General features: G+C 49.4%; 1 protein-coding gene across 7 annotated transcripts in view; it reads right to left on the bottom strand.

The window, feature by feature from the left end:
- Positions 1-1252: 1252 nt before the first annotated feature.
- ARAF (A-Raf proto-oncogene, serine/threonine kinase) overlaps positions 1253-27522 on the bottom strand; it is an 88322-nt gene continuing 62052 nt past the window's right edge. For 6 of the 7 annotated variants that reach the window (XM_033924093.1, XM_033924074.1, XM_033924082.1 and 3 more), the window contains 9 exons: positions 19134-19161; positions 18772-18899; positions 18378-18580; positions 18105-18281; positions 4428-4474; positions 3421-3539; positions 3106-3237; positions 2666-2800; positions 1253-2118 (listed from right to left, as the gene is read on the bottom strand). In XM_033924093.1, coding sequence (XP_033779984.1) covers positions 1978-2118; positions 2666-2800; positions 3106-3237; positions 3421-3539; positions 4428-4474; positions 18105-18281; positions 18378-18580; positions 18772-18899; positions 19134-19161 — 1110 coding nt within the window. In that variant the 3' untranslated portion in view covers positions 1253-1977. The remainder of the gene's footprint in view (positions 2119-2665; positions 2801-3105; positions 3238-3420; positions 3540-4427; positions 4475-18104; positions 18282-18377; positions 18581-18771; positions 18900-19133; positions 19162-27522) is intronic. The other variant, XM_033924131.1, reaches the window with a different exon arrangement.

The following is a 27522-nucleotide window of genomic DNA, read 5'->3' as shown; positions in this document are numbered from 1 at the left end:
GGACACAGAGAGAGGGGATAGGATCATAGAATGGTAATGATGATGAAAGCAGAGATGGGCAAAGGGGAAATACTAGAAAAGGAAGTATAGGAGACACAGAGAAGGAAGATGCTGAACATGGGAAAAATACATACATTGAGATAAAAGATGGATGGTGAGCATGGAGAAAGAAGAAATGCAAAATGGTCAGGAGACGCTGGTGAGTTAAGAGAAGACAGAAGAAAACAGAAACCAGAGCCCGAGGCCAACATGATTTGAAGAATAAAATGACTAGACAACAAAAAGGTAGAAAAATAATTTTATTTTCTATTTTGTGATTAGAATATATCGTATTTGAAATGTGTATCCTAACAGAGATGGTGTTAAGACATAACTGGGAACCACAAAGCCCACTACCAGGATGTGCCTTCTTCAGCTTCCAACAAGCTTAGGGCTCTGGCCGGGGGGCAATGCCCTAGTTGCACTCCCCTAGTTGCACTATTCCTGCCATGAGCGATCTTTGTTTTGCACAATATAGAAGGAAATGGATCTATCTATTTCTTTGGTGTTTACTTACATGAAAGGTGTGGCTTCTTGGGATTTTAATTTACTGTATTTATCATTTTTGGTCAGCTATTATGGATTTGGTATTTATGTTTCGTGTGTGTGACTGAAGTATTCTGTTAGCGTGATTTTTCTATGTAGCATTCTGTAGTAATTTGGCTTGTTCAGTTTTCTTGATAATGGAGGGAATATTTGTGAGGTGAAGGGGAGACAGGGGTTTTGTTGATCCTTATTCTGTATTATTTGTGATTTATAAAATGACAGTTGTACAAAATATTGGTTTTTTTATACTTAAAAATGATTTCAGAATAAAATCATAACTATTTGAGGCTTATGTGGATGGGATCAGACAGAGTTCACGGGGATGGGGCAGGGACTAGGATAAAGCTCCTGGTGATGGGCAGGGACAACACTTGTGGGGATGGGGCAGGACAAATATTGTCCTCGTTTTATTCTCTACTCTGTAACTTCCAGTTCCTCTCTGTCTCCCGGTGAAAAATCACATTTTAGTTCATATGGTTACTGCATAGAATAAACAAACTGCAAAGCACAGCAACTGTGCTTCTCTGAGCTGTCACTGGAACACCAGCTGACATCACTAGACGATGACTATTCTGTTTTCAGGGATGAATTAAAGATGGACCCAGTATGGCTATTCTTAAGTTCTTATCAGTACATCCTGATCTTTGAATTCCATCTGAACTCTGCAGTAGCCTGACTGTATAACAAAATATTAAACAGTGGTGCCAGAAAGACAAACTCAAAATCACAGAGGGCCACAAATGCATCACCCAGAGGGCTCCCTGTAACCCAGTGACACTTATCACAAAAGGCCACACTTGAATTCCTACTCCCTTCACCAACAAAGGTAATGTTATGTATAGAAGAAGGATTTTCAGAGCCCAAGCACAGCAGTCTAGAACAAAGATGATGACATTACTTAACTGAAACAGCAGCTAAAAGTTTAAATAATCAAAATAATTCTTGTCCCACTTAAAATTTTGCAGAGATGAATGCTTAGGGAAAGCTTGTGTGGTGACCACATCATCAGTCAGAGAAAAACACAAAGTCCATATTCTGACTTATCTTGATAACTGCAATGCTAAGTTCTTCTGCTTAAAAATGTGTCTTAACACAAGTGTGTATGTTTGTTGGTTGACCTTCCATGGCAGAGGAAAGGAGAGATAAGGATCAGGGACTCACAGTTTGATGGGGGAGTATGAGACATTTGCAAATTCCATTTTAGTCACTGAGTGTTGTGCAGCTTCTGGCTGAAGACATCTTGACTGGCATTGGGGAGAGTATTATACCACTAATGCCATGGGAGTGTCTGTATCAATTACTACCCTCAGCCAGTGAGGGTGAACACAGATAGGAAGGAAAATTAAGAGGTCCCTTTTCCCCACCCATTGCAGAAGGCGGCTGTGGCAGAGGTCATTGGGGCACCAAACGGAGGGTATTGACTAAGAAAGGATTCAGGTCCTCTGCATTGACGGCTCGGTGCAGCGAAGGTTCTGAGGCACTGCGCTCAATTTTGGGGAGAGAGCGCTGTAGTAGCTCAATGGAAGCCAGGATCTAAGTGGAAGGAGAGAAAAAAAATTTTGGGAATTGGAAGACAGAAATAAGGAAATTCACCTGAAACTAGCCTACCCTTTTTTTTTTTTTACTCCCACCCGAGTCCTGCTCGGTACCATTTTCTTAGTTAAAGACCTGGGCAGTAGAACCATTTCTCCATAAGCCACCATAAACAAGCTCAGTAAGCACTTATTTGTACAATCTCTCACATTCCTCAGTACTGGACTGCTCCTTCTGTTCCTACCTCCCCTTTTGAGAACTGGGCTGTCCATCTCTCCCTGCTTAGCAATGAGCCCATCATCTCACTGTACTCCCTAGTCCACATTAGGTTCTAAAGTCTTTCTCTCCCTCTTCTCCAGGCTGCTGCAGTGTCAGCCTCAGCATTTTCGGTTGGCCTAACCAATGTCAGCAAAGGCTTATGGGAGATCATATCATTCATGTCTGATCTTAGGGCATGTCATTGGTTAGGCCAACTGAAAATGCTGAGGCTGACACAGGCTATACCATTTCTCATGCCTCTTTGCTTTTTGTGTCTCTTAGTGCTTACCTGAGGGAAGAGTGGCCTCTCATCTCTCTTAAATTTAAGGCAGTTCATAAGAAGTCGCTTCATGGCTTTCGGACAATTATTGGATACTTTGCTGAGGTCAGGAGAGAGGTAACCACGCCCCACCATAAATATAATCTATAAAAAGATATAAGATGCTACGTTATGTTACCGTAGGAATATGCCATCCCCTCCCTTTAAGAAGACTTCCTTACTCGTGAATTTATGAAAAGTCCTTGTATAACAGCAAAAGAGTGACAAGAAAGAAGGGAGAGTGAAAGACAAGAGACACCACCATTTAACCCAACCCCTATCCCAGAAAAGAACAGAGAGTGCAAATATTCCATCATATAGAGAGGCTAAACAGTTATGGTGCCCAGCTCACGACAGTATCAGCACCAGAATGAGAGAGTCTCTCCTGTCCCCCCATAACTTATACTCACCTGATCTCTGTTGTTGATATTGGAATAAGGCAAGGTCCCTGTCATCAGTTCATACAATACTACCCCATAGGCATAGCAGTCAGACTGGAAGCTGTATGGGTTGCTGTCCTGCATGCGGATCACCTCTGGAGCCTGTGAGGGAGGGAGTGGGGAGCGATGGAGAGAGAAAGGAAGAGTTGGGATGAGGCTTGGTACTGACAGCACCCTTACCAACCCTTCAGAACTGTTCTGGAGGGACGGAGAAAGCCTATGATGGTAATGTGTGTGTATGTGTCTGCATGTGAGTGGTTGCGGTCCATGGGAATGGATACTTACCATCCATAATATAGAGCCACTGGGCTGCTCCACTTGTTGGGACCCACTCCAACGGGTCTTCACAGTTGCTAAGCCAAAGTCACCAATTTTCACTGTCAATCCTTCATGGAGGAAGATGTCTGCATGATCATAAAGGATAACACTATGGGAAAGATGGGGAAGGAGGAACTTGCTGCAATAACCAGAGCCAGACCTTCATGGCAGGGCTGCAAATCTGCTTTTCTCGAACTGGAATACTAATTCTCAGGATACAATGAAGCACAACCAGTACTTTCTCAATCTGTCCCTCGTGACCTAGTTAGTGAAGAACTCTACTTCAAATGCAAGCATGAAGATCACACTGCAATTAAATCCCACCCAACCCACATCTCTCTTAATGGCTTGAATCCACATTCACGGAAAACAAATCTCAACCATCAGTTCCCATTCACCTGGTAAGAGGAATATCTCCCTCGTCACTCAATTGGATCCTTCTCTTTCATACTGGGCCTCAGCTTTCTTACCATTTTAATGAGGAGTCTCATCTCTTTCTGCCAATTTGCTTGTGGACCCATCTTCTGTTAATTTCTCTGCAACTTCTCTTTTTTCTGGGGGATTACCCCTCAACACCTTTTTTTCCCTGGGCTCCTTCTCTCACATTCCCCATTACTCTTTGGGGCCTCACTTATACTCATTCCCATGGGGCTCCACTTCTTGCATTTTCTCCCCAAGTTCTCCTTTATTCTGTGAGGTCTTACACCTTCTGTCTTCTTTCAGATTCTCAACTTTTTCTGGGGAAACTACATCTTCTCCAGTATTTTTAATGCTTTTGTCTTAGTTATTTATAATATTGGATGAATTTTATTGTACCTGCTTTGAAGAGATTACCAAAGACAGATAATCAAGTAAAAATAAGTAAATTAATTAATTAGTCGCTGGGGTTCCTCTCCCTGTTTTTCTTGCTCTCCTATCCATCCTTTTTCCCTAGCCCCTTCCTCCCTCTCGCCCTGTGGATGTAAGAAGGATACTGTTGGATTTTAGATCCCGATGGATTATGTTCTTAGCATGAAGGTAACTGAAATGAAGGAAAAAAACAGGATGGAAGTGAGCACTGTATGACAAAGAAGACTTGAAACACAAAGGCTGTCCAGAAGCACCAGTTAATCAGAGGGCAGGCTGAGCCAGTCCAGGTTTTACTCTCACTGCACATAAAGACTTACAGTTTCCTTTTTCTTTAAGAAAGATTACAGTGGGAATAAAAGCACAACTGAACCAATGTGTCCCTGATGACCTGGAAGTGTCTAGTGAGCCTAAAAAGCACAAACCTCAGTTCCTAAACCTGGAATAGAGAAGGCGACAGTCAAGGGAGGAAGAGAGCGAATAAGAGGGAGGGAAAAGAGAGCAGCAGCAAAATAACAAGAAGGGAGAGGAAATGCATGAAAAGGAAGGAATAGTTAGAAGAGAATTAAATAAGATAAAGGAGAAGCAAAAAGAGACAAACAGACCATAGGCATATCCAAGAGAAACAATGAAAATGGAGTGGAGAAAGAACATGATGGAGGTAGCAGTTTGGGGATCAATCAATACCCTGTAAAGCACAATTGAAGAGAAAGCAATGTTACTTACCGTAACAGTTGTTATCCAGGGACAGCAGGCAGCTATTCTCACTAGTGGGTGACGTCATCCAACGGAGCCCCGATGCGGACATCTCACAAGCATACTTGCTTGTAGAAACTCTTAGAAGTTTTGAGTTGCCCACACCGCGCATGCGCGAGTGCCTTAGAAACATAGAAACATAGAAAAAAGCGGCAGAAAAGGGCTATAGCCCACCAAGTCTGCCCATTCCAAGTATCCCTCCCCCCTGAGTTTACTCCCTTAACGATCCCACATGAGTATCCCATTTTCTCTTAAAATCCGTCACGCTGCTGGCCTCTATCACCTGGAGTGGGAGTCTGTTCCAATGATCCACCACTCTTTCGGTGAAGAAGTATTTCCTGGAGTCGCCATGAAACTTCCCTCCCCTGACTTTCAGTGGATGCCCTCTGGTGGTCGAGGGTCCCAGGAGCCAGAAGATATCCTCTTCTGTCTCGATGCGTCCCGTGATGTACTTATACGTTTCAATCATATCTCCCCGTTCTCTTCTTTCCTCAAGTGAGTACAGCCGCAATTTCTTTAGTCTTTCTTCATACGTGAGATCCCTGAGTCCCAAGACCATCCTGGTGACCGTTCGCTGCACCGACTCGATCCTCAGCACGTCCTTTCGGTAGTGTGGTCTCCAAAACTGAACACAGTACTCCAAGTGAGGCCTCACCATGGCTCTGTACAACGGCATCATAACTTCAGGTCTCCTGCTGACAAAACCTCTGCGGATACATCCCATCATTTGTCTTGCCCTGGAGGTAGCCTTCTCCACTTGATTGGCAACCTTCATGTCCTCACTAATGATCACTCCTAGATCGCGTTCCGCCGTGGTCCTAACCAAGGTCTCACCATTTAGTACATAAGTTCTGCACGGGTTTCTCTTACCCAGGTGCATTATCTTGCATTTTTTAGCATTGAAGCCTAGCTGCCAAGTAGTCGACCATTGTTCCAGAAGCAGTAGGTCGTGTGTCATATCATCAGGTAACAAGCTTCTGCCTACTATGTTGCAAAGTTTGGCGTCGTTGGCGAACAGTGATACCCTTCCTCTAAGTCCCCGCGTCATATCTCTTATGAATAAGTTGAATAGAATTGGGCCCAGGACCGAGCCCTGCGGCACTCCACCGATGCACCGGGCGTGTCTCCTCAGTTCAGATAGCTAGCAGAGAAGCCAACCAAGGGGAGGTGGGTGGGATGTGAGAATAGCTGCCTGCTGTCCCTGGATAACAACTGTTACGGTAAGTAACATTGCTTTATCCCAGGACAAGAAGGCAGGTATTCTCACTAGTGGGTGACCTCCAAGCTAACCATAATGGGATGGTGGGAGAGTTGGTTAGGAGAACAAATTTTGTAACACTGTTTGGCCAAACTGTCCATCCCGTCTGGAGAAGGTATCCAGACAATAGTGTGAGGTGAAGGTATGAACCGAAGACCAAGTGGCAGCCTTACAAATCTCCTCAATCGGTGTCGATCTGAGGAAAGCTACAGAGGCTGCCATTGCTCTGACCTTATGGGCTGTGACTTTACTGTGAAGGGGTAATCCAGCCTGGGCATAGCAGAAAGAGATACAAGCCGCCATCCAGTTGGAGATGGTGCACTTAGAGATAGGGCATCCCAACTTGTTCGGATCAAAGGAGATGAAAAGTTGAAGAGCAGTTCTATGAGGCTTGGTGCGTTCCAAGTAGAAAGCCAACGCACGCTTACAGTCCAGAGTGTGAAGAGCTGATTCTCCAGGATGAGAATGTGGCTTCGGAAAAAACACAGGAAGAACAATGGATTGATTCAGATGAAATTCCGAGACCACCTTGGGGAGGAATGTGGAATGAGTGCGAAGGACCACCTTGTCATGATGACACTGTAAGGGGCGGATCCGCAACCAACGCTTGAAGTTCACTCACTCGACGGGCAGAAGTGAGGCCAATGAGAAGCACCACTTTCCAAGTGAAAAATTTCAGAGGAGCCTTGTTAAGAGGTTCAAAAGGAGGCTTCATAAGCTGAGAAAGAACGACATTGAGGTCCCAAACCACAGGAGGCGGTTTGAGGGGAGGATTGACATGGAAAAGTCCTTTCATGAATCTGGAAACCACAGGATGTGCAGAAAGAGGTTTCCTCTAAAGAGGCTGGGGGAAAGCAGCAATTGCACTAAGATGGACTCTGATCGATGTAGACTTGAGGCCAGATTGAGACAGGTGCAAAAGATAGTCCAAAACAGAGGACAAGGGGGCATGTTGAGGCTCCTTGTGCTGAGAAAAACACCAAGTAGAGAATCTAGTCCATTTCTGGGAATAGCACATTCTAGTAGCAGGCTTCCTTGAAGCTTCCAAAATATCCCGCCCAGCTGGTGAAAACTGAAGGGGAGTTACGCTGAGAGGAACCAAGCTGTCAGGTGTAGCGACTGCAGGTTGGGATGAAGCAGAGATCCCTGATGCTGCGTAAGCAGATATGGAAACACTGGCAGAAGGAAGGGCTCCCTGCTGCTGAGTTGCAGAAGAAGGGAGTACCAAGGTTGCCTGGGCCACCGAGGAGCAATCAGAATCATGGTGGCCCGGTCGGACTTGAGCTTGACCAGAGTCTTTTGAATGAGAGGAAACGGAGGAAACGCATACAGAAAGAGATTCCCCCAGTCCAGAAGAAAAGCATCCGCCTTGAGAAGATGAGGAGTGTAGATCCTGGAGCAGAACTGAGGCAGTTTGAAGTTGTGGGGAGCTGCAAAGAGGTCTATCTGAGGCGTTCCCCACAGAGAGAAGATTTGATGAAGGGGCGTGGAATGGAGAGTCCATTCGTGAGGCTGGAGAAGACGACTCAAGTTGTCTGCCAAGGCATTGTCCGCCCCCTGAATGTAGACAGCTTTGAGGAAGGCGTTGTGGCGAATCGCCCAATCCCAAACTTTCAGAGCTTTCTTACAGAGGGAGGCCGATCCCGTGCCTCCCTGCTTGTTGACATAATACATGGCGACCTGATTGTCCGTATGAATGAGGACCACCATGTCGTAAAGCAGATGCTTAAAAGCAGTGAGAGCATTGAAAATCGCCCTGAGTTCTAGGAGATTGATGTGGCACAGACGATCCGCACTCTTCCAATAGCCCTGGGTGCGGAGACCATCCAGATGAGCCCCCTCAAGCATAGTTCGAGGAGTCGGTCATGAGGACCTTCTGATGGGTAGGCATGTGAAACAGCAAACCTCTGGAAAGATTGGAAGAGAGCATCCACCAGCGAAGCGACTGCAGCAGAGCAGGAGTGACCTGAATGTGACGAGTCAGAGGGTCGGAGATCTGCGACCATTGAGAAGCCAGGATCCACTGAGGAATCCGCAGGTGAAGTCTGGCAAAAGGAGTCACGTGAACCGTAGAGGCCATGTGGCCCAGGAGCACCATCATGTGTCTCGCCGAGATGGATGGGCGAGAAGAGACCGAGTGATAAAGATGAAGAAGAGCCACCAGGCACTGAGGAGGAAGGAATGCTCTGAGTTGAATAGTATCCAGAACAGCTCCGGTGAAGGGAAGAATCTGTGAAGGTTGAAGATGGGATTTTGGAAAGTTGATCTCGAATCCCAGACTCTGCAGAAACCAGATTGTCCTCTGAGTGGCCCGGATGCCCCCTGAGACGTGGAATTCTTGATGAGCCAGTTGTCAAGGTAGGGAAACACCTGCAGACCATGGTTCCTGAGTGCTGCGGCCACTACAACCAGGCACTTGATGAAGACTCTGGGTGATGAAGCGAGGCCGAAAGGAAGCACTCTGTACTGAAGATGAAGGTGTCCTACTCAAAATCTGAGGTATTGACGGGAGGCCGGATGGATGGGAATATGAGTGTAGGCCTCCTTGAGATCCAGGGAGCATAACCAGTCGTTCTGCTCGAGGAGGGGATAGAGAGAAGCCAGGGTCAACATGCAAAACTTCTCCCTGACCAGGAACTTGTTGAGCACCCTGAGGTCCAAAATAGGACGCAGGTCGCCCGTCTTCTTCGGAACAAGGAAGTACTGGGAGTAAAAACCCTTGTTCTGTTGGTCCACAGGGACCGGCTCGACGGCACGAAGCCGGAGCAAAGCCTGAGCTTCCTGAAGAAGAAGGGCGGTCTGGGTTAAGTTGGAAGGATACTCTCTTGGAGGATGTTCCGGAGGAACATGATGGAACTGAAGAGAGTATCCCTCTCTTACGATGGAAAGGACCCAGAGGTCGGTGGTAATAGTCGTCCATCGATGGTAAAAATGATGGCGACGACCTCCGATGGGAAAAAGCGGGGAGGGCAGAACGATGGAAGTTATGCTCCCTACGAGACAGTCAAAAAGGCTGGGGAGTCTTGGGGACAGCAGAAGGTTGAGGCTTTTGTTGGGGCTTCTGCTGGTGCTGCCTCTTCAGAGGCGGGCGGATGGTGGGGGCCTGTTTCGGCGGGTAGCGCCTCTGATAAATCATAGGCGGACGAGATGGTAAAATTATGGTCTTACCTGTTAATTTTCTTTCCTTTAGAAGCAACAGATGAATCCAGACTAGTGGGTATAGCTCACATCGACCAGCAGGTGGAGATAGAGAACTGATTAACAGTTGGCCTTAAAGCCTGGTGTTCCTCCTGTTGATCCAGTTATGCATTTTGCCCAAGCAGCCCGAAAGGAGTATGAGCATCCATAAAACTTCATTCCAGTAGAAAATGTGCCACTAAATAATACAATTACCAACCATATCCCAACTGAAACCATAAACAAACTCCCTACAAACATACAGTGCACTTGGGGAGGGGCTCTGGATTCATCTGCTGCTTCTAAAGGAAAAAAAATTAACAGGTAAGACCATAATTTTACCTTCCATAGCAAAGCAGCAGATGAATCCAGACTAGTGGGATGTAGCAAAGCAAACTCAAACCGGGTGGGACGCCAATGCCGCCTCTGCCAGCACTGCAGCGCCAAAACTTGCCTCCGCACTGGCCGCTACGTCTAAACGGTAATGCTTCGAAAAGGTATTACCCGATGACCAAGTGGCCGCCCGGCAAATTTCCTCCAAAGGCATCCCCCCGGACTTCGCCCAAGACGTAGCCAACGCCCGAGTGGAATGAGCATGAAGGTGCTCCGGTACTTTCTTTCCTGTCAACACATAAGCCGAAGCAATGGTCTCTTTGACCCAACGCGCAATGGACGCTTTAGACGCCGCCATCCCCTTGTTTTTACCCGCGAACAATACAAAGAGATGGTCCGACCTACGAAAATCATTCGTCACCCCCAAATAATGGAGAAGCATACGCCGTACATCCAGTAGACGCAAAGACAAAAATCGCTTACCCCAATCCTCCTTCCGGAAGGACGGGAGGAATACACTCTGGTTCACATGAAATGAAGAAATCACCTTAGGCAGGAAGGACGGCACCGGCCGCACCGATACCCCCGACTCAGAAAAACGCAAAAAGGGTTCTCTGCAAGAAAGCGCCTGGAGTTCCGATACTCGCCTCGCCGAAGCCATCGCCACCAAGAACACTGTTTTCAGCGTGACATCCTTCAAAGTGGCCGCTGACAGGGGCTCAAAAGGTGCCCCCTGCAACCTCCCAAGGACGAGCTTAAGATTCCAGGACGGACAAATTCGCCTTACCGGCGGGCGGATATGGTGAACCCCTTTGAGGAAACGGACCACGTCCGGCTGCGAAGCTAGCGACGCGCCAGCCACCCGGCCCCTGTAACAGGCAATGGCCGCCACCTGAACCTTTAAAGAGTTATAGGCTAATCCTTTCTCTACGCCTTCCTGCAGAAAAGCAAGAATAGCCGGCAGAGATGCATGGAAGGGCGCGATTCCCTGTCGTCCGCACCAAGCATCAAAAATCTTCCAGACTCTCGCATAGGAGGTCGAAGTCGAAATCTTCTTAGCTTTAAGAAGCGTGGCAATCACCTGTTCCGAATAGCCCTTCTTCTTTAGCCTTGACCGCTCAAGAGCCAGGCCGTAAGACCAAAGCGGGCCGGATCTTCCATCCAAATTGGGCCCTGAGTTAGTAAGTCCGGAGTTACCTGGAACGTCACCTGATCGCCTACTGAAAGCTGAATTAGATCTGCGTACCACGGCCGACGCGGCCAATCCGGGGCCACCAGGATCACCGTGCCTTGAAAGAGAGAGATGCGTTGTAACACCCGACCTATCATGGGCCAAGGCGGGAACACATACAGAAGGGAATTCGGAGGCCATGGGAGAGCCAACGCGTCCACCCCCTCCGAACCATTCTCCTTGCGTCTGCTGAAGAAGCGAGGCAACTTCGCATTGCGGGACGAAGCCATGAGATCCAACTCTGGCAACCCCCACCGACGGACTAGCAGGCCGAACGCTCGAGCCGACAACTCCCACTCGCCCGGATCTAGAAGATTTCTGCTGAGGAAGTCCGCTTGCACGTTTTCGTGACCTGCAATGTATGCCGCCGACAGAAGCGGAACATGCCCTTCTGCCCACCGAAACAATCTCCTTGCCTCTTCGGCCAACTGCGGACTCCGAGTGCCCCCCTGACGATTGACATATGCGACCGCCGTGACACTGTCCGAAAAGATTCTGGTCGGCCTGTCCTGAATCAGGGACTGAAAAGCCCTCAGCGCCAACCTGATCGCTTTTAATTCCAACAAATTGATGGGCCACTGTGCTTCCTCTAAGGACCACACTCCCTGCACCGACGCTTGCAGGCACTGGGCCCCCCAGCCCCGCAGACTGGCATCCGTTGTCACCACCACCCAATCCGGCGTGGCTAACGGCATGCCCCGCCACAGGTGCAACTCGTGTAGCCACCACTGCATGCTGCGAGCCGCCCGAGGACTCCATTGGAGACGCACATTGTAGTCCAGAGAAGCTGGGGACCAGCGAGAGAAAAGCGACTGTTGTAAGGGCCTCATGTGGCCCCGAGCCCAGGGGACCACCTCCAGAGTCGCTACCATGGAGCCCAGAACCTGCACATAATCCCAAACCCGAGGTCTGGCCGACCCGAGAAGTAGGCGAATCTGAGCCTGCAATTTCTCTCCCCGGTCCCGGGGTAGAAATACCCTTCCCAGAGTAGTGTCGAATCTGACCCCCAGATGCACCAAAGACTGCGACGGGGACAGACAACTCTTGGGAAAGTTGACGATCCACCCCAACGACTGAAGGAGAGAGATTACCCTCTGAGTGACCAACAAACTCTCCTGTCTGGACGAGGCGCGGATCAACCAGTCGTCTAAGTAAGGGTGTACCCGAATCCCTTCCTTGCGAAGAAAGGCTGCCACCACCACCATGACTTTGGAAAAGGTGCGGGGAGCCGTCGCCAGGCCAAAGGGCATTGCCCGAAACTGATAATGCTGGCCAAGAATCGCAAACCTCAGATACCGCTGATGCGGAGGCCAGATCGGGATATGTAGGTACGCCTCCTTGAGATCTAGGGACGTGAGGAACTCTCCCGGTCGTACAGCCGCAATGACCAAGCGTACCGTCTCCATCCGGAAATGGCGAACACTGAGAAATCTGTTGACCACTTTGAGGTCCAGCACCGGTCTGAACGACCCCCCCTTCTTTGGTACAATGAAGTAAAGGGAATATATCCCGCGGCCTACCTCTTCCGGGGGCACCGGTACCACCGCCCCCAGATCGAGCAGCCCCTGAAGAGTCATGCGGACCGCCTCTCCCTTGGCCGCCCCATGGCACGGGGACACCAAGAAAGAATGTACGACGGGAGAGGCGAACTCCAACTTGTACCCTTCTTGAACAATGTCCAACACCCACTGATCTGACGTGATTGTGGCCCACTCCGCCCGGAACGCCGAAAGCCGGCCCCCTAAGGGAAAGGCGGAGGGAGCCAAGCCCCCGTCATTGCGGAGTGCGACTTGTTGGGGTACGTGTTGGCTGACCTGAAGAGGGTTTCGTCGTACGAAAGGAACTCCTCTGCTGAAACCTAGGTCTCGACGCAGAGAAAGAACCACCTGCAGATCTGAAGAATGGTTTACCAGACCTGGAACGCCTAACATCTCTGAAGCGCGGTCTAGACGAGGAGGACCTCACCGGGGGCCTAGCCCTATCCTCCGGTAGACGCTGTGTTTTGGTATCCCCAAAATCCTTCACCAATTTATCTAAGTCCTCTCCAAACAATAACCCTCCTTTAAAAGGAAGTCTCACCAGCCTAAGCTTGGATGCAGCATCCGCCGCCCAATGTCGGAGCCATAAGGATCTGCGCGATACCACTGACAGAGACATCTGTTTCGCAGATGCTCGAATGATGTCATATAAGGAGTCTGTTAAATAAGCCAAGCCCGACTCCAAATCAGCCAGTTCCGAAGGGACAGAACCCCCAGACTCCATTAAATTATCGGTCATCCCTTGCGACCACTGCAAACATGCCCGCGCCGCATACGAGCTGCAAATTGCGGCCTGTAAGGTAACCGCAGCTACTTCAAAGGACATTTTAAGTGAAGATTCAATCTTCCTATCCTGTGCATCCTTTAGCGTCACCCCCCCCTTCCACCGGCAAGGTAGTCTTTTTCGTTACCGCTGCCACCAAAGCGTCCACCCTAGGCAACCTAAACTTATCAAGTTCGGTCAGGTCAACCGGATACAGGAGCCGCATGGCCTTCGCCACTCGTAAACTGGCCTCCGGCGTATCCCATTGCGCCGCGATCAGCTCCTGCATGGCTTCATGCACCGGAAAGGACTTAGGTGGCTTACGTGTACCTGCCATCAGGGGGTTACCCGACACCTTAGCATCTTCCTGAGAAATATTCAAACCCTGCAAAGCCTTAGAAATCAAGGACGCCAGCTCCTCTCTATGAAACAGCCGGAGAGCGGAAGGATCATCAACTTCCCTGCCCGGGGGATCCTCCGCCTCCCAATCTAAGACCTCCCCTTCCTCTAATGATTCAGGAAGAGAGAAAGGGGATAAGGGAAGATTACCTTCTGCGTCCACGGTCACGAGTCTGCGTTTCTTCGCCCCCTGCGACCGCCCAGGCGACAACACCGGACCCGAAGTCGGGCCGGCAATAGCACCGGTAAAACCCGTAGAGGTAGAAGGCCCAGGGAGGGACGGACAGGTCGCCGACACCGACTGGGCCGGCTGCGAGCCCTGTAGCAGAAATGTTCGGTGCAACAACATAACAAACTCCGGTGAGAAGGAGCTCACCCCCAGTAAAGTTGAACCGGCCTGATCAATGCCAGGACGCGCAGCCGCGCCGTCCCCTAGCGACCCCGGCTCCCCGACCGCCGCTGACCTCCCCTCAGCCACGGAAGAGCCTTGCAGTCCCCCCGAGTCGCCCTCGAGACCCGGGGACGTAGACCGTGCCTCCCTAACACGGGAGATGGCTAACTCACAAGCTTGCAGGAACGCATCTTCTGCCGGTGTATCCACACACCCGGCAGAACAGAAGCCCGACAGTGCTCTACGCTTCCCACAGCGCGAGCACCGCTGAGAAGCCTCTGCTGCCATCTCTGTAAACGGCGATTCAAAAAACTTTTTTCTTTTTTTTTTTTCACCAACGCGGCGACATGCCGCCGACCGCCGACTCCGCCCCCCCCCTGCTACCGCCGGAACGAACACGAACGACCGACTAACGAAAGAGGAGGCAGACAGCAAACCAAGTTACTCACCAACCGGTCCCCCACTCTCACTGCAGCCGGGTTACAGCTGGTAATTGCCTGAAAGCCACACGAACACAGCACGGCTCAGCACAAGCAGGAAGTCGTTGGGTTTTTGTTTTTTTTTACTGGAATGAAGAAACCTAAGCACAAACCTCCTGCAGTGGCCCAAGAACCCGCTCAAACAAACGGGGGGGAGGGTGGAGAAGGGACCTGGGAGGGCCCAGGTGTAGCTCCCAAAGCCGGCACCGATCAGCCAGGCACCCCTGTCCTGCTGAAGAGACTGAGTCTCAACAGAGGAAGCCACAGGAACACCACCTAACCCGGCCCCAGCCAGAATCCAGGAGCTAGTAGAGTAAGCTCCATTCCTGCTGGGAGATAGAGCAAAACTGGATCAACAGGAGGAACACCAGGCTTTAAGGCCAACTGTTAATCAGTTCTCTATCTCCACCTGCTGGTCGATGTGAGCTATACCCACTAGTCTGGATTCATCTGCTGCTTTGCTATGGAAGGACGAGAGATAGCAGGCTTGGGCTTCTGGCGGAGAATAGATTGAAAAGATTTTTCATGTTTGGACAGCTTCTCTGTCACCGCCTCGATTGACTCGTCGAAAAGGTCCGCTCCCGCACAGGGAACGTTCGCTAGCCTGTCCTGGAGGTTCGGGTCCATATCAATGGTCCGAAGCCACACCAAGCGTCTCATGGCCACCGAACAAGCAGCAGCTCTGGCCGAGAGTTCAAAAACGTCGTAAGACGATTGCATCATCTGCAAGCGGAGTTGGGACAACGACGCCAGTACCTCCGAGTACTCGAAGCGAGCCTGAGAGTCCAGATAGGGCAAAAACTTTTGAAGAATGGAGAGAAAAAACTCAAAGTAGGTCGCAAAATGAAAACTGTAATTCAGGATTCGAGAAGCCATCATCGAGTTCTGGTAGATGCGCCTGCCAAATCTGTCCATGGTTTTGCCCTCCCGGCCAGGAGTGGAGGCATAGACCTGGGAGGGCTGAGACCGCTTCAGGGAGGATTCAACCAATAGGGACTGGTGAGAGAGCTGCGCCCCGTCGAACCCCTTATGGTGCACCGTGCGGTACCTAGCATCCAACTTCCCTTGGACCGCAGGAATGGAGTATGGAGTCTCGAAGCATCTCATGAAAGTCTGGTCCAGAAGCTTATGTAGAGGCAGACGGAGAGACTCAGCAGGAGGTTGGGGAAGATGCATCGTCTCCAGAAAACTTGGAACCCGAATCCAGGGTGATGTTTAGATCCACCGCCATCTGCCTCAGGAAGGACGAAAATGACAACTGGTCCGCCAGGGCTGGGCCTCGAGACGGGCTCGAAGAAGATGAGGCGGCCTGGTCCGCCGAGGCCGAGGACCGGCAGGGGGAGAACGAACCCCCGCAGTCCTTGAGTTCTGGCATAGGAGGAGGAGGCAAGTACTCCGGTGAAAACTTCAGAAAAGATTGCTTACGACGAGGCGAGGCGTGTCTCGATGAATGCCTCGATCGACGACCGGAGCTGTGTCAAGAAGCAGGCCTTGAGCGTCGAGGCGAGCGAAGCCCAGACGAGGCAGCCACCGAGTAGATGGGACTGGAGGCTGTGGATCGAAGCAGCAGAGGCTGAGACAAAGCCCCCCAAGGCGCTCCCCAAGGCTCGAGGCTCAGCATCGAGGAGGAAGTCTCCGGTCCAGGCAAACAAGGCATCGAGGGTATCAGTTCCAAAGGTGGCATAGGCAAAGACTCTGCTCCTTGCGAGGCATGCCCCGAAGCCAGACCAGACACTCGCCGAGACTCTGCTCCCAGCAGTGAGAGTGTGCGCCAAGGAGGCACTGGAGGCGGCTCGACCTTGCGGGAGGCTTCCGTGTGCCCAGGCTGGATCTGGGAGAGAAGCGTCGGCCCAATCTTAGTAAAGAGCTCGACAAATCGCTTCTCCATCATGGCATGGAACAAAGCCGGCAAAGAGGGACCGCATCAGCAATGGGACCTCCAGCACGGACATCGCTAACTCAGCCGCCAGGGGGCTTGAACTTAGAAGCCTTGGGCACCTTGAGCACCACTGGAGGAATGGGAGGCTGCGCTACCTGACCTGAGGAAACAGCGGAAGGCACCGCAGCAGGCGTCGGAGTCGAAGCCGGCACGAACGAGGCAGGCTTGAGCAGACTCGAGGCCGAAGATGTTGAAGCGGAAGTCGAAGGCGTGGCGCTCTGCGATGAATGCAGCTCCGGGGATGCCTCCATGCTAAACAGCGACTCCCACAAAATACAGCGACGCTTAAAAACATGTGCTGTAAGTGTGGAGCAAGGCCGGCACGATTTCGGAAGATGTTGAGGCCCCAGACATTGAAGACAACATCGATGAGGGTCCGTCAACGAAATCGCGCGCTGGCACTTGACACACTTTTTAAAACCGGTAACAGGCTGGGACATATGCCGAAAAAGCTCCGCCGCAAGATCGAAGCCGTCTGCCCGGTCGAATGATCGAAATAAATTTTTTTTTTTAAAAACCAAGAAAACGCAACATGAGCCAACGAGAATGAGCCCCAAAAAAACCTCAAAACCGCTTGCACAGCAGGCACAAGTGAAGGAACTTCGCACAGAGAGTCGAAGACAGACTTCTCAGCTCCGCGGAAGAGAAAAAACTGAGGAGAAACGCCCAGTGCATCGGGCGGGAAGGCACTCGCGCATGCGCGGTGTGGGCAACTCGAAACTTCTAAGAGTTTCTACAAGCAAGTATGCTTGTGAGATGTCCGCATCGGGGCTCCGTTGGATGACGTCATCCACTAGTGAGAATACCTGCCTGCTTGTCTTGAGATAAGAGGCAACTATGGCTGAGGGTGAGGAGAGACTAGCAAGGTATGAGGAGAAAAGAGGAAGGATGGCTGAGAATGAGGAGGGGGACAGCAGAGGCATAGCCAGATCTCAAATTTTGTGTGGACCATTGGGTGGGTAGTCGTGGTCTCCACATCCCGCCCCCCCTTGGGCCAACTCAAAGCATTAAAAATATCTGAACTGGTGGGGATCCCCAAGCTCTATCAGCTACAAAGATCCGGTGACAAGAACTGCTCCCTCTCCCACTTGCTCCAACCCATTGCTCTGTCCATATGCTGCCACTGCCCTGTCTATGCACAATTTTTTTGCGTATGTGGCAGGGAGAGACCAGTATGACAACAGTGCTGTGAGCTGAAGCAAGTGGAAGAGTGAGGAGATCTTGCTGCCGGAAGACCCTTGTGGCTGGCGGGGCTTGAGGATCCCCACTAGCCATAACAAGGGCGCAAGAATTTTGGGTGGGCCTGAACCTTAAGCGGGTGGGCCCAGGCTCACCCGTGGATATGCCACTGGGGAACAGAAGAGATGGAAGATACAGCAGGCTGTGAGGAGAAGGGAGGGGAGGAGGCAGCAGGCCATAAGAATATCAGAAGTGACTTGGGGGGAAGGGGAACAAGGGGAATGGTTGAGAATGGGGACAGTGCAACAGAGTAAAGGGCTAGAAGAACAGATAAAACTGGAAGGAGAGGACAGTGTACTCACTCCATGCCCTGTGCAGTTTGCCGGGCAATGTCAATGAGCTGAAACATGTCAAATTTTGTCTCGGTCACATGTAGGTGGCGGTACAGGCTGCTGCCCTCACACCACTGAGTGATGATGGCGAAGTGTGGTTTGGTCATGAAGCCCATGAAGAGTAAGATGTTCACATGCCGCGTCTTCCTGCCAAGACACCACATGGGGACCAGTCACCAAGAGGGGAACAAGGACTAATTGATACCTCTTTTTCCAAGGTCTGGACCCTCCCATCTCCTGTACCTTAGCACCTGCATCTCATTCTTGAAGGCCTGGATCTGTTCTGGGGTGGGGCTGGTGACTTTCAGGATTTTAATGGCCACATCTCCGTGCCACTTTCCCTTGTAGACAGTCCCAAAGGAGCCTGTACCGATTCTCTTCAACACCAGCACCTCACTGCTGTGCACTTCCCAGTAATAGCCTGAGTCCCGGTACCCTAGCTGCTTCTGGGGGTGGAAAGAGATAAGAGAGTTGGACAGGGAAGGGGGGAAAGAGACACAAGGGTGAGGAGAAGCTCCTCAGGGGTACTCTTCTACACATACATACAAACAGGGAGAGAGAGACAGACAGAGAGAGACAGTGAGCGAGATGCACAAAGACACGCAAACAGACACATAGACAAGCAGGCAGTTCTTACCACTTTTTTCTTGTCATCTGAGGTGGAGGGCTTGCGGTCCCTATTAGGTTCAGAAGGGGATTTAGGGTGTGGTGATTTCTTCCCTGGAGACACATTGGTTGTGGAGGATCGGGGGGCATTGTCTCCTGCTACAACAATAAAGAGAGGCTCAGAGTAAGACAGACATGGAGAGGGAACTGAATAGAAAGAAACTCACAGACAGAGAGAAAACAAATGAGAGGTGGAGAGTGAGAGGGAGGTGGAGGTGGAACCTGAGAGCAGGCATAAAAAAGAAAAAAAAAGAAACAGATGGAGAAGGGGAAATGCAGAAGTGAAAGACACCTGAAAGGGAGACTTAAAATGAGAGCTGTAGAACACCTTACCCATTGCAGAAGGACCTCTCAGCGCATCCTGGAAATAAGAGAAAAAGGGAGACAAAATAAGGGACTTGGACACCATCACCAATCCTGCCCTTTCTAAATTTCCCATTCTAATATACTTCAACGTGGGAGAAGAGAGCTACAGGAGCTGTGTGGCGAATTAGAGGGAGACATTACTGTTGAAATATCAGTATCAAAAATTTCCAGATCATTCATTTCTTCTTTACTGGTGATGTCCAATCCTCTATAATAAAACCCTAAGCGCGCATGCACACTTAGGGTTTTGTGATCGCTTTGCCGTGCTGTGTCCCTCCGTGCCGAATTCCATTTTGGAACATGGAGGCAGGGAACATGCCGAGGACTCCCCCCCCCCGCCCTCACTCACCAACAGCTGCCGCCGCTGCTGCTCCTCTTCAAAGCAGCCTGTTGAGGTTTGCCGGCCGGCTGTAGCGAACCTCGCAGGCCGCTCTCCACCTCGGTAGCACATTCCCTCTGATGCAATCGCATCAAGAGGGAACGTGTTACCAAGGTGGAGAGCGGCCTGCGATGTTTGCTACAGCCGGCCGGCGAACCTCAGCAGGCTGCTTTGTTGAAGAGGAGCAGCAGTGGCGGCAGCGGTTTGTGCCAGTGGGCCAGAAGACACCAGGAACCATGGATGGAGGGAGGGTAAGAACGGGAAAGGGGGGGAAACAGAAGGGGGCCACGGAGCAGGCAGGCATGGCACAACAGGGGGCAGGGGGAGAGGGAAAGGGGGCTGCTTTGGGGGGGAGGGGTGTGTTGGGAGGCAGACAGCAATCATACTTTGCTCTGGGAGGGGGGAACAGAAGGGGGCCAAGGAGCAGGCAGGCATGGCACAATAGGGGGGAGAGGGAAAGGGGGCTGATTTGGGGGGAGGGGTGTGCTTTGGGACAGACAGCAATCATGCTTTGCTCTGGGAGGGGGGAAACAGAAGGGGGCCAAGGAGGTGCATGGTGCAACAGAGAAATACAGGCAGGCAGGGGGCCAGGGAGACAGAAAGACAGACAGACTGGGGGCCAGGGAGAGACACAGACAAAAAGAATGACAGACAAGACAGCCAACATCCAAGGAGAGAGAGACAAAGAAAAAAAAACCAGACAGACATCTAGTCTAGCACCCGTTAATGTAATGGGCTTAAATACTAGTTATATTATATATTCCTTTGAGCAAGGATAGGAAAGCTAATCAAAAACAGCTAATGATTGTCCTCCAGTTGTTCAGGTGTGGATGGCTGAGATAAAGGGGAACTGAATTCAACACAAACAGTGGAGCTGGGAATGAAGCAGGATTCCCTGCAGTATGGTGGTTTTTTGTTACTTGTTGATGACCATTTTCTGAGGTGGAAAAAGGTGATGAGTCTAGCAGTAGGAACTTGATGTAGAGCATGACAGGGTGACAGAATTTGTCACCATCCCCATCCCCGCAGATAACCACGGGAAACCATCCTATGTCATTCTTTAAGGAGAGAGGGAAGAATCAGAATATGAATGGGCACAATCACTAACCCTCAAGCCTTGAAGAATGTTGGTGTGGAAGGACTGAGGTTAAGATAAGACACTAAAGAATGACACGGGATGTCTTCCCATGGTTATCCTTGGGGATGGAGATGGTGACAAACTCTGTCACCGTGTCATTCTCTGATTCTTTCTCTGGCTCTGCAAGTTTCTTATGTAGTATGTAGTTGTTTTTCATGTGTGTCAATTGAAGATGCTTCATCCTTTATTCGATAGGACATGTTTTACATCCATTATTTATGCTACAATTGTATCTTGGCTAGATTATTGTAACATCATGTGCTTGACACTGCTTAAAAATAAGAAAATACAGCTACCAGGTTGCTGTTTGGTTGAGGCTGGAGAGATCCTATCTCCCCTGGCTTAGGATTGAAGGCATTGGATGTTTACTTATAAAATTCAGAAGGGAAAAGGGTTGCTTTATGTCATCTAGGTTGTGTCACTATACAATTGTTTAGTCCTTGTGTTCTCATTATCATGCATTTGGCCTGCAAAAACCCGAGGGAATAATACAGTTTAGGGGAGTGAAGAACTGTTGTGCATGAAAGAGGAGCAGGACTTGAGTGTGATAGTATAATGATGATCTTAAGGTGGCCAAACAGGTTGAAAAGGCGACAGTGAAAGCTAGAAGGATGCTTGGGTGCTCTGGTTAGACCTCATTTACATTAGTGCGTACAATTCTAGACTGCATTTTCAAAAAGATATAAACAGGATGGAGTTGGTCCAGAGGAAGGGTACTAAAATGGTTGGTGGTCTTCAATATAAGGCATATGGGGACAGACTTAAAGATCTCAACATGTATACTTTGGAGGAAAGGCGGGAGAGGGGAGATAAGCTAGAGATGTTTAAATACCTATGTGGTATAAACGCACATGAGGCAAGTCTCTTTAAACTGAAAAGATACTTTGGAAAGAGGGGGCACAGGATGAAGGTGAAATGAGACAGATTCAGAAGTAACCTGAGAGAATACTTTTCACAGAAAGGGTGGTGAATGCTTGGAACCACTTCCTGATGGAGACAAAAAAGTGTATCTGAATTCAAGAAATCTTGGTACAAGTATATTGGATCACTAAGGAAGAGAAGGGGATGTAGGTGACATGGTTAGGCAGACTAGATAGGCCATATGGTCTTTCTTTGACTTCATTTTTCTCTGTGGGGAATTACTATCAGCACAGAAATGGAAATAAAAAAAATCATTTGATTAGGTCTTTTACTTTGTTGGGTTTCAGAATGCTGAACATATGCTGCTTGATATTCAAAGAGATTTAACTGAACAGGAGAGGTTCCTGCCAGTTAAATTGCTTATGATTGTACAAGCACTGATATTCAGTAGCACATAAACAGAAAATGTAATTGAATACCATCACAAATCACCCTTGTACCTTCTGGTTAGTGCTGGAGTGGTTCGTGAACAAAGCTTGGGCAGAGCCCAAGAAGAACTGGTACTTAATTCAGACTGATAACCGGTTAAGTAAGTGCCTGAAGTCAGGACAACAAAGAAATATTAGGTTCTTACCTTGTTAATCTTCTTTCTTCTAGATGTGTCTAGTAGTCCTGAATGCTAGTTATGCATCTGAACCTGCAGAATGAAAGCATTCATCTTTCAACTCCGCCTCCTTCCCAGGCTTGCTACTGCCCCCTCAGTTTGTACAAAAGCAGTCAAGAACCACTGTAATGGAAAACATCCCAGATCCCGATGCATACTATATCTATCAACCTTGTAATCTCCCAGGGAACGCCCAGGCCAATTCTTGTTGGAAACCACCTAGAACTGAAAAGTATTGGTGGAAGAGAAGACACCAATGTAATGTAAAGGAGGACAATGGGGAGAACTACTCAACACTATACTTCTTTTCTGCTCTGAAACAATTATAAATAACATTATCAAAATTATGCAAAACTTTGTGCAACCGGTACTAACATTTATAGAGCTCGTAGCTACTCGCATATCCTCCCTTTTTTTTTCTTTTCAGCTTAGTTGAGACACAGAGAAAATTCTCAAAATCATACACAGACTGAAATTAAGATCAAAGGCAGGTGAAGGCCCCTCACAGGGCGAGGCTTCAGGATTACTAGACACATCTACAAGAAAGAAGATTATCAAGGTAAGTACGAACCTGACCTTTCTTTCTAGTGCAATGTATCTAGTAGTCTTGAACGCTAGGGACATACCAAAGCAGTCCCCTGAATCTAAGGCAGGACTACTGAGCCTGACTTTACTACTGAGGACCCAAAAATGGAGTCTTTCCTGGCTGCAATGTCTACTCTATAGAACCTGGTAAAGATGTGAAGAGTAGACCATGTCACTGCTCTACAAATCTCCACGGGGAAGACCACCTGAGCCTCTGTCCATGATAGCCACCCTCTGGTGGAGTGTGCCTTCAACGCAACTGGCGGCTGCTTTCTTAGCATGACTGGTCAGAACAAAAAGGTGATCAGAAACTCAAACCTCATCGATAACTTTGGTACTGAAGAAACACTTTACTGACATCTAGCAAATGCAGTATTTTGGTCTTTTTCCTTTGACCCTGTAGGCTGAAAGGCAGGCAAATGACTTCCTGTTTGAAATGGAAAGCTAAGACTACATTCAGTAGAAAAGATGGAACTGTGCACAAGGAAAGCCCTGCTTCCGTAATTTTAAGAAACAGCTCCCTGCAAGAGAGAGCCTGTAACTCAAGAGACTCATCTCAATGATGTAATCACTACCAAGAAAAACCGTCTTGACTATCAGATCTAAGAGGTAAGCCTTCTGTAAGAGCTCATACGGAGCCCTACTGAACCTCGCAAAATGGTATTAAAGTTCCAGGATGGGAATAGCAACCTGAGATCCCCATGAAAGAATCTTGCTACATCTGGGTAAGAGGCCAGAGATGATCTCTCTCCCTGAGCTCAGAAACATGAAAGGCCTGCCCTCTGCACTTTCAGCGATCTGAACAAGCCTTTCTCAAGTCCCTCTTGCAAAAATTCCAGGACTACCGAGATCGAGGCTTGTAAGAGATCTGCATCAATCTTAGCACACCAGTACTGGAAGGTCTTCCAGGCCTTGGCATAGGCCACCACCATTGAGGGCTTCTTTGTTCTAAGGAAACGACCATCTCCGAGTATCCCTTCCTTACTAGGATAGCCTGCTCAAGAGCCATGCCGCAAGCCCAAAGTGTTCCGGATTCTCTATGGGGATCAAGCCCTGTGTCAAGAAATCTGTCTAAACCGACAACCTGAGTCCTTCGTCTCTCTGTAGATGAACTAGGTCTACATACCACGGTCTGAGAGACCAATTGGGCGCCGCTAGGACAACCAGCCCCAGGTGACTTGTGATCCTGCGAATGTCTTGACCTAGCATAGACCATGGGGGAAACACATACAAGACCCTCTCCTCTGGCGACAGCTGGACCAACGCATCCAACCCTACGCTTCTGGGCTCGTATCTTTGGCTGTAAAAGCGATCCACCATTATGTTTGCCACTGAGGCCATGAGATCCATCAGTGGGTACCCCCACTGCCGAACAATGGCACTGAATGCTAGTGAGGACAGTGACCACTCCCCTGGGTCGAGTGTCTGCCAGCTGAGAGTCTGCCTGAACATTCTCCACTCCCGCAACATGTGAAGTTGAGAGAGCCTGCAGATGAGTATCTGCCCACTGTAAGAGAAGCTGACCTTCTAGACATAAAGGGGCACTCCTGGTGCCTCTTTGTCACCGCTTTTGCATTGTCCAAGAATATCCTGATTGCCTTGTAGTCACTTCTCCAGGGCCTGCAATGGCAGCTGAATGGCTCTGAGTTCCAGGTAATATATGGATCACTTGATTCTGAACTGGGTGACCACTGCAATGACCGCTCCCCCCCCCATACACACAGCTGTAAAGGCTAACATCAGTTGTTAGGATCTCCCAGAAAGATATACGGAGTGGCATGCCCTTTGAGAGAGAAGCTATCTGCAGCCACCACCATAAGCTGTTCCTTTCTTCTGGTGTCCATGGAAGTGGTTGTTGAAGCGAGTCTGTCAGAGGAGACCAGCGGGATAGGAGAGAGTCTTGAAGGGGTCTCATGTGTGCCCTGGCCCAAGGGGCCACCTCTATGGTTGTTGCCATTGACCCCAAAATCTGCAGATAATGCCACGCCTTTGAAGCTGGGCTCAGAAGAAGGTCTGATATCCACTTCGGGAGCCTCTGTCTGCATGAACTTGGGAGAAAAACTTGGCCTACAGCTGTGTCAAACAGAACTCCCAGGTACTCCAAGTGCTGGGTTGGCTCCAAGTGACTCTTCTTGAAGTTGACTATCCATTCCAAATCCTGAAATTGGACCACTCTCGAGACTGCCAGTTTGCACTCTTCCTTGGATGAGGCCCCGATTAGCTAACTGTCCAAATATGGGTGTACTTAGATCTCTGCCTTGTGTAGGTGCGCTGCTACCACCATCACCTTGGTAAAGGTGCGAGGCACCGTGACAATATCAAAGGGGAGAACGGAGAATTGGAAAAACTGCTCCAGTCCAAAGAAACGCAAGTACCTTGAGCCAGAAAAATGGGAATGTGGAGATAGGCCTCTGTCAAATCAAGGGAAGCAAGAAATTCCCCAGGCACCACTGCTGCAATGACTAAATGAACGGTCTTCATGTGCAAGCGCCCAACAGATCCAGAGTGCCTGTTGGGTGGAGATAGAATAGGGCTGCTCTTTCAGCGCAGTACTGACCGACTTGAAGCCCCCCGTCTTCCGAGCTTTTTTTTGTCACTATGAAGTATATGGAGCATCTGCCTGAGCCAGAGTCTTCATCTGGAACTGGCTCTATGGTGCAAAGATCCAGGAGCCTTTGCACCATTGCCTGGACTCTGAGGACTCTCTCTGGCTGGCTGGTTACAAAACTCCATCTTGTATCCTTCTCAAACAACCTCCAGGACCCAACGATCTGCACCTATCTGTGCCCAGACCATCCAGTAAGCAGACAGCATGCTCCTTATTGTGTGTGTGTGTGTGGGGGGGGTGCAGTCACTGACCTGTCGTTATTGTGCTTTCTTAGAAGCTGGAGAGGGCCAAGAGTCAGAGGCTTGCTGCCTTCTGCCCCCACTGAACCTCTGTCGTGACTCCTGAAAGGACCTCTGTGTTACTTGGCCTCTTGGGTAAGAATGGAATCTTTAAGAGCCTCAAAAATTCCTATGCCCAGAGTTCCAAGCTGCCCAGGGGCTGCTGTCCAGCAAGGCCTTAGGACGGCAATCTGTAACACTGGCCATCAGGTCTTCTAGACCCTTTCCAAATAGCATCTGCCCCTTGAAGGGAAGCCTGCTGAGGGTGGTCTTGGAAGCAGAGTGTCCTGCCCATTGTCTGATCCAGAGCATTTGTTGGGCGGAGATAGAATAGGCTGACACCTTGTCATGACTCTTATGATGTCAAACAGAGCATCTGCTACATAATTCACCCCAGAAATGATCATCTAAGGGTCCTTGTCTTCTTCTGAGGCCGGGACCCAAGCTAGCTGGCGTGGCAAGTATGTGCCACACAGGAAGTCATGGCTGCCGCTTTAATTCCTAAGGCTAAAGCTTCAAATTGCCTCTTGAGAACATCTATCTTGCAGTCCTGAGTATCCTTCAATGGGCAAGGAAGTCCGCTTGATGATCTGTGCTACCAGCGAATCCACCTTCAGCTGAACAAATAGCTGTTGAAAATCCAAAGCTTGGCCATAGTCTTGGTCACTCACAGGAACCCCTCTGAAGACTCGCAGTGGTCAGTGACTAGTTTTGTGATGTCAGGATTCGAGGCAAAAAACATGGTCAGAGTCACTGAGCTGCTCATAATTAAGAACTGTGATGTGGAGATTGATAGAAATTCCAGCATGCTATTATGCCCGGAAGTGCTGATGCCTTGAACAACCACCACACTGTGAGATCTTCCCTCGGGTCCACTGGTCTCATGCAGAGAACCAGACTCTGCCAGGAAAACTGCATCCTGGAATGATACAGGGGTAGAAAGGCCTGAGGAATCCATCCCTATCAATTTTAAGCAAGATTGAGGGGTTTTGAGGTAAATAGAGCCTTTTGAAAAAAAAAAGAAAGTTTAAAATCTCAGATGGCCACCATCAGCAAATTCATGCTAAAAATGGCTCAGGGAGCTCACCTGAAGTTCAAAAACTATAGGTAAAGGGGATTTGGAGGAGGGGGACCCTAGCTCTGGCCCCAAGAAACCTCCCCCTCCCCTAGATTTTCCCCTTAGGCTATAACAATCTTATTCACTGTGCCATGTGGCGCCTGCCTGCCTCAGTTCAGAAGTGCCTCACAGGTTCGCTCTACAAACATGATCTTCGAGCTGCAAGTCGGACTCATGTTGGACTGAGCCTCAATCCCTGGAAACTCTCTTACCACAACTGGGGGAGGACCAAACAGCCGGTCCACTATTAATCCTGGCCAAGCCTGGAAGGATCCAAACAGCCTGCACTCGAGATCCTGATAAATCACAGATGCGAGCAGCTACTCAGAGAATGGCCCCTAAGCTCCAAAAATATTACAGAAGGCTGGCTAGACAGGTGTCCTTGAGAGTGAGTCGGCATGAGTCTGCATCTTCTTCCATGTAGAGATCCTAACAAGAGGAAACCTCTGGGCACTGAACCTTAAACTTAAAATGACAGGAAAACTCACCGAAAATAACAAAACCACAGAGCAGGTCAGAATCACATCTGAGCTACTTGCTTGTAGAAAAAAACTGCAGGGGCAGGACCAAGCCTACTGGGAAGGAGGCGGGGTTAAAAGATGAGTGATATCATTCTGCAAGCAATTTGCGGGTTCAGATGCATAACCCTAGCATTCAGAACTACTAGACACACTGCACTAGAAAAATGCTGTCCTTACTTTAGCTAACTGGCCAATGCAGTTAACT

The sequence above is a fragment of the Geotrypetes seraphini genome, chromosome 1 (assembly GCF_902459505.1).
Source record: "Geotrypetes seraphini chromosome 1, aGeoSer1.1, whole genome shotgun sequence".
NCBI lineage: Eukaryota > Metazoa > Chordata > Amphibia > Gymnophiona > Dermophiidae > Geotrypetes > Geotrypetes seraphini.
This window is presented reverse-complemented; position numbering and strand designations above follow the sequence as displayed.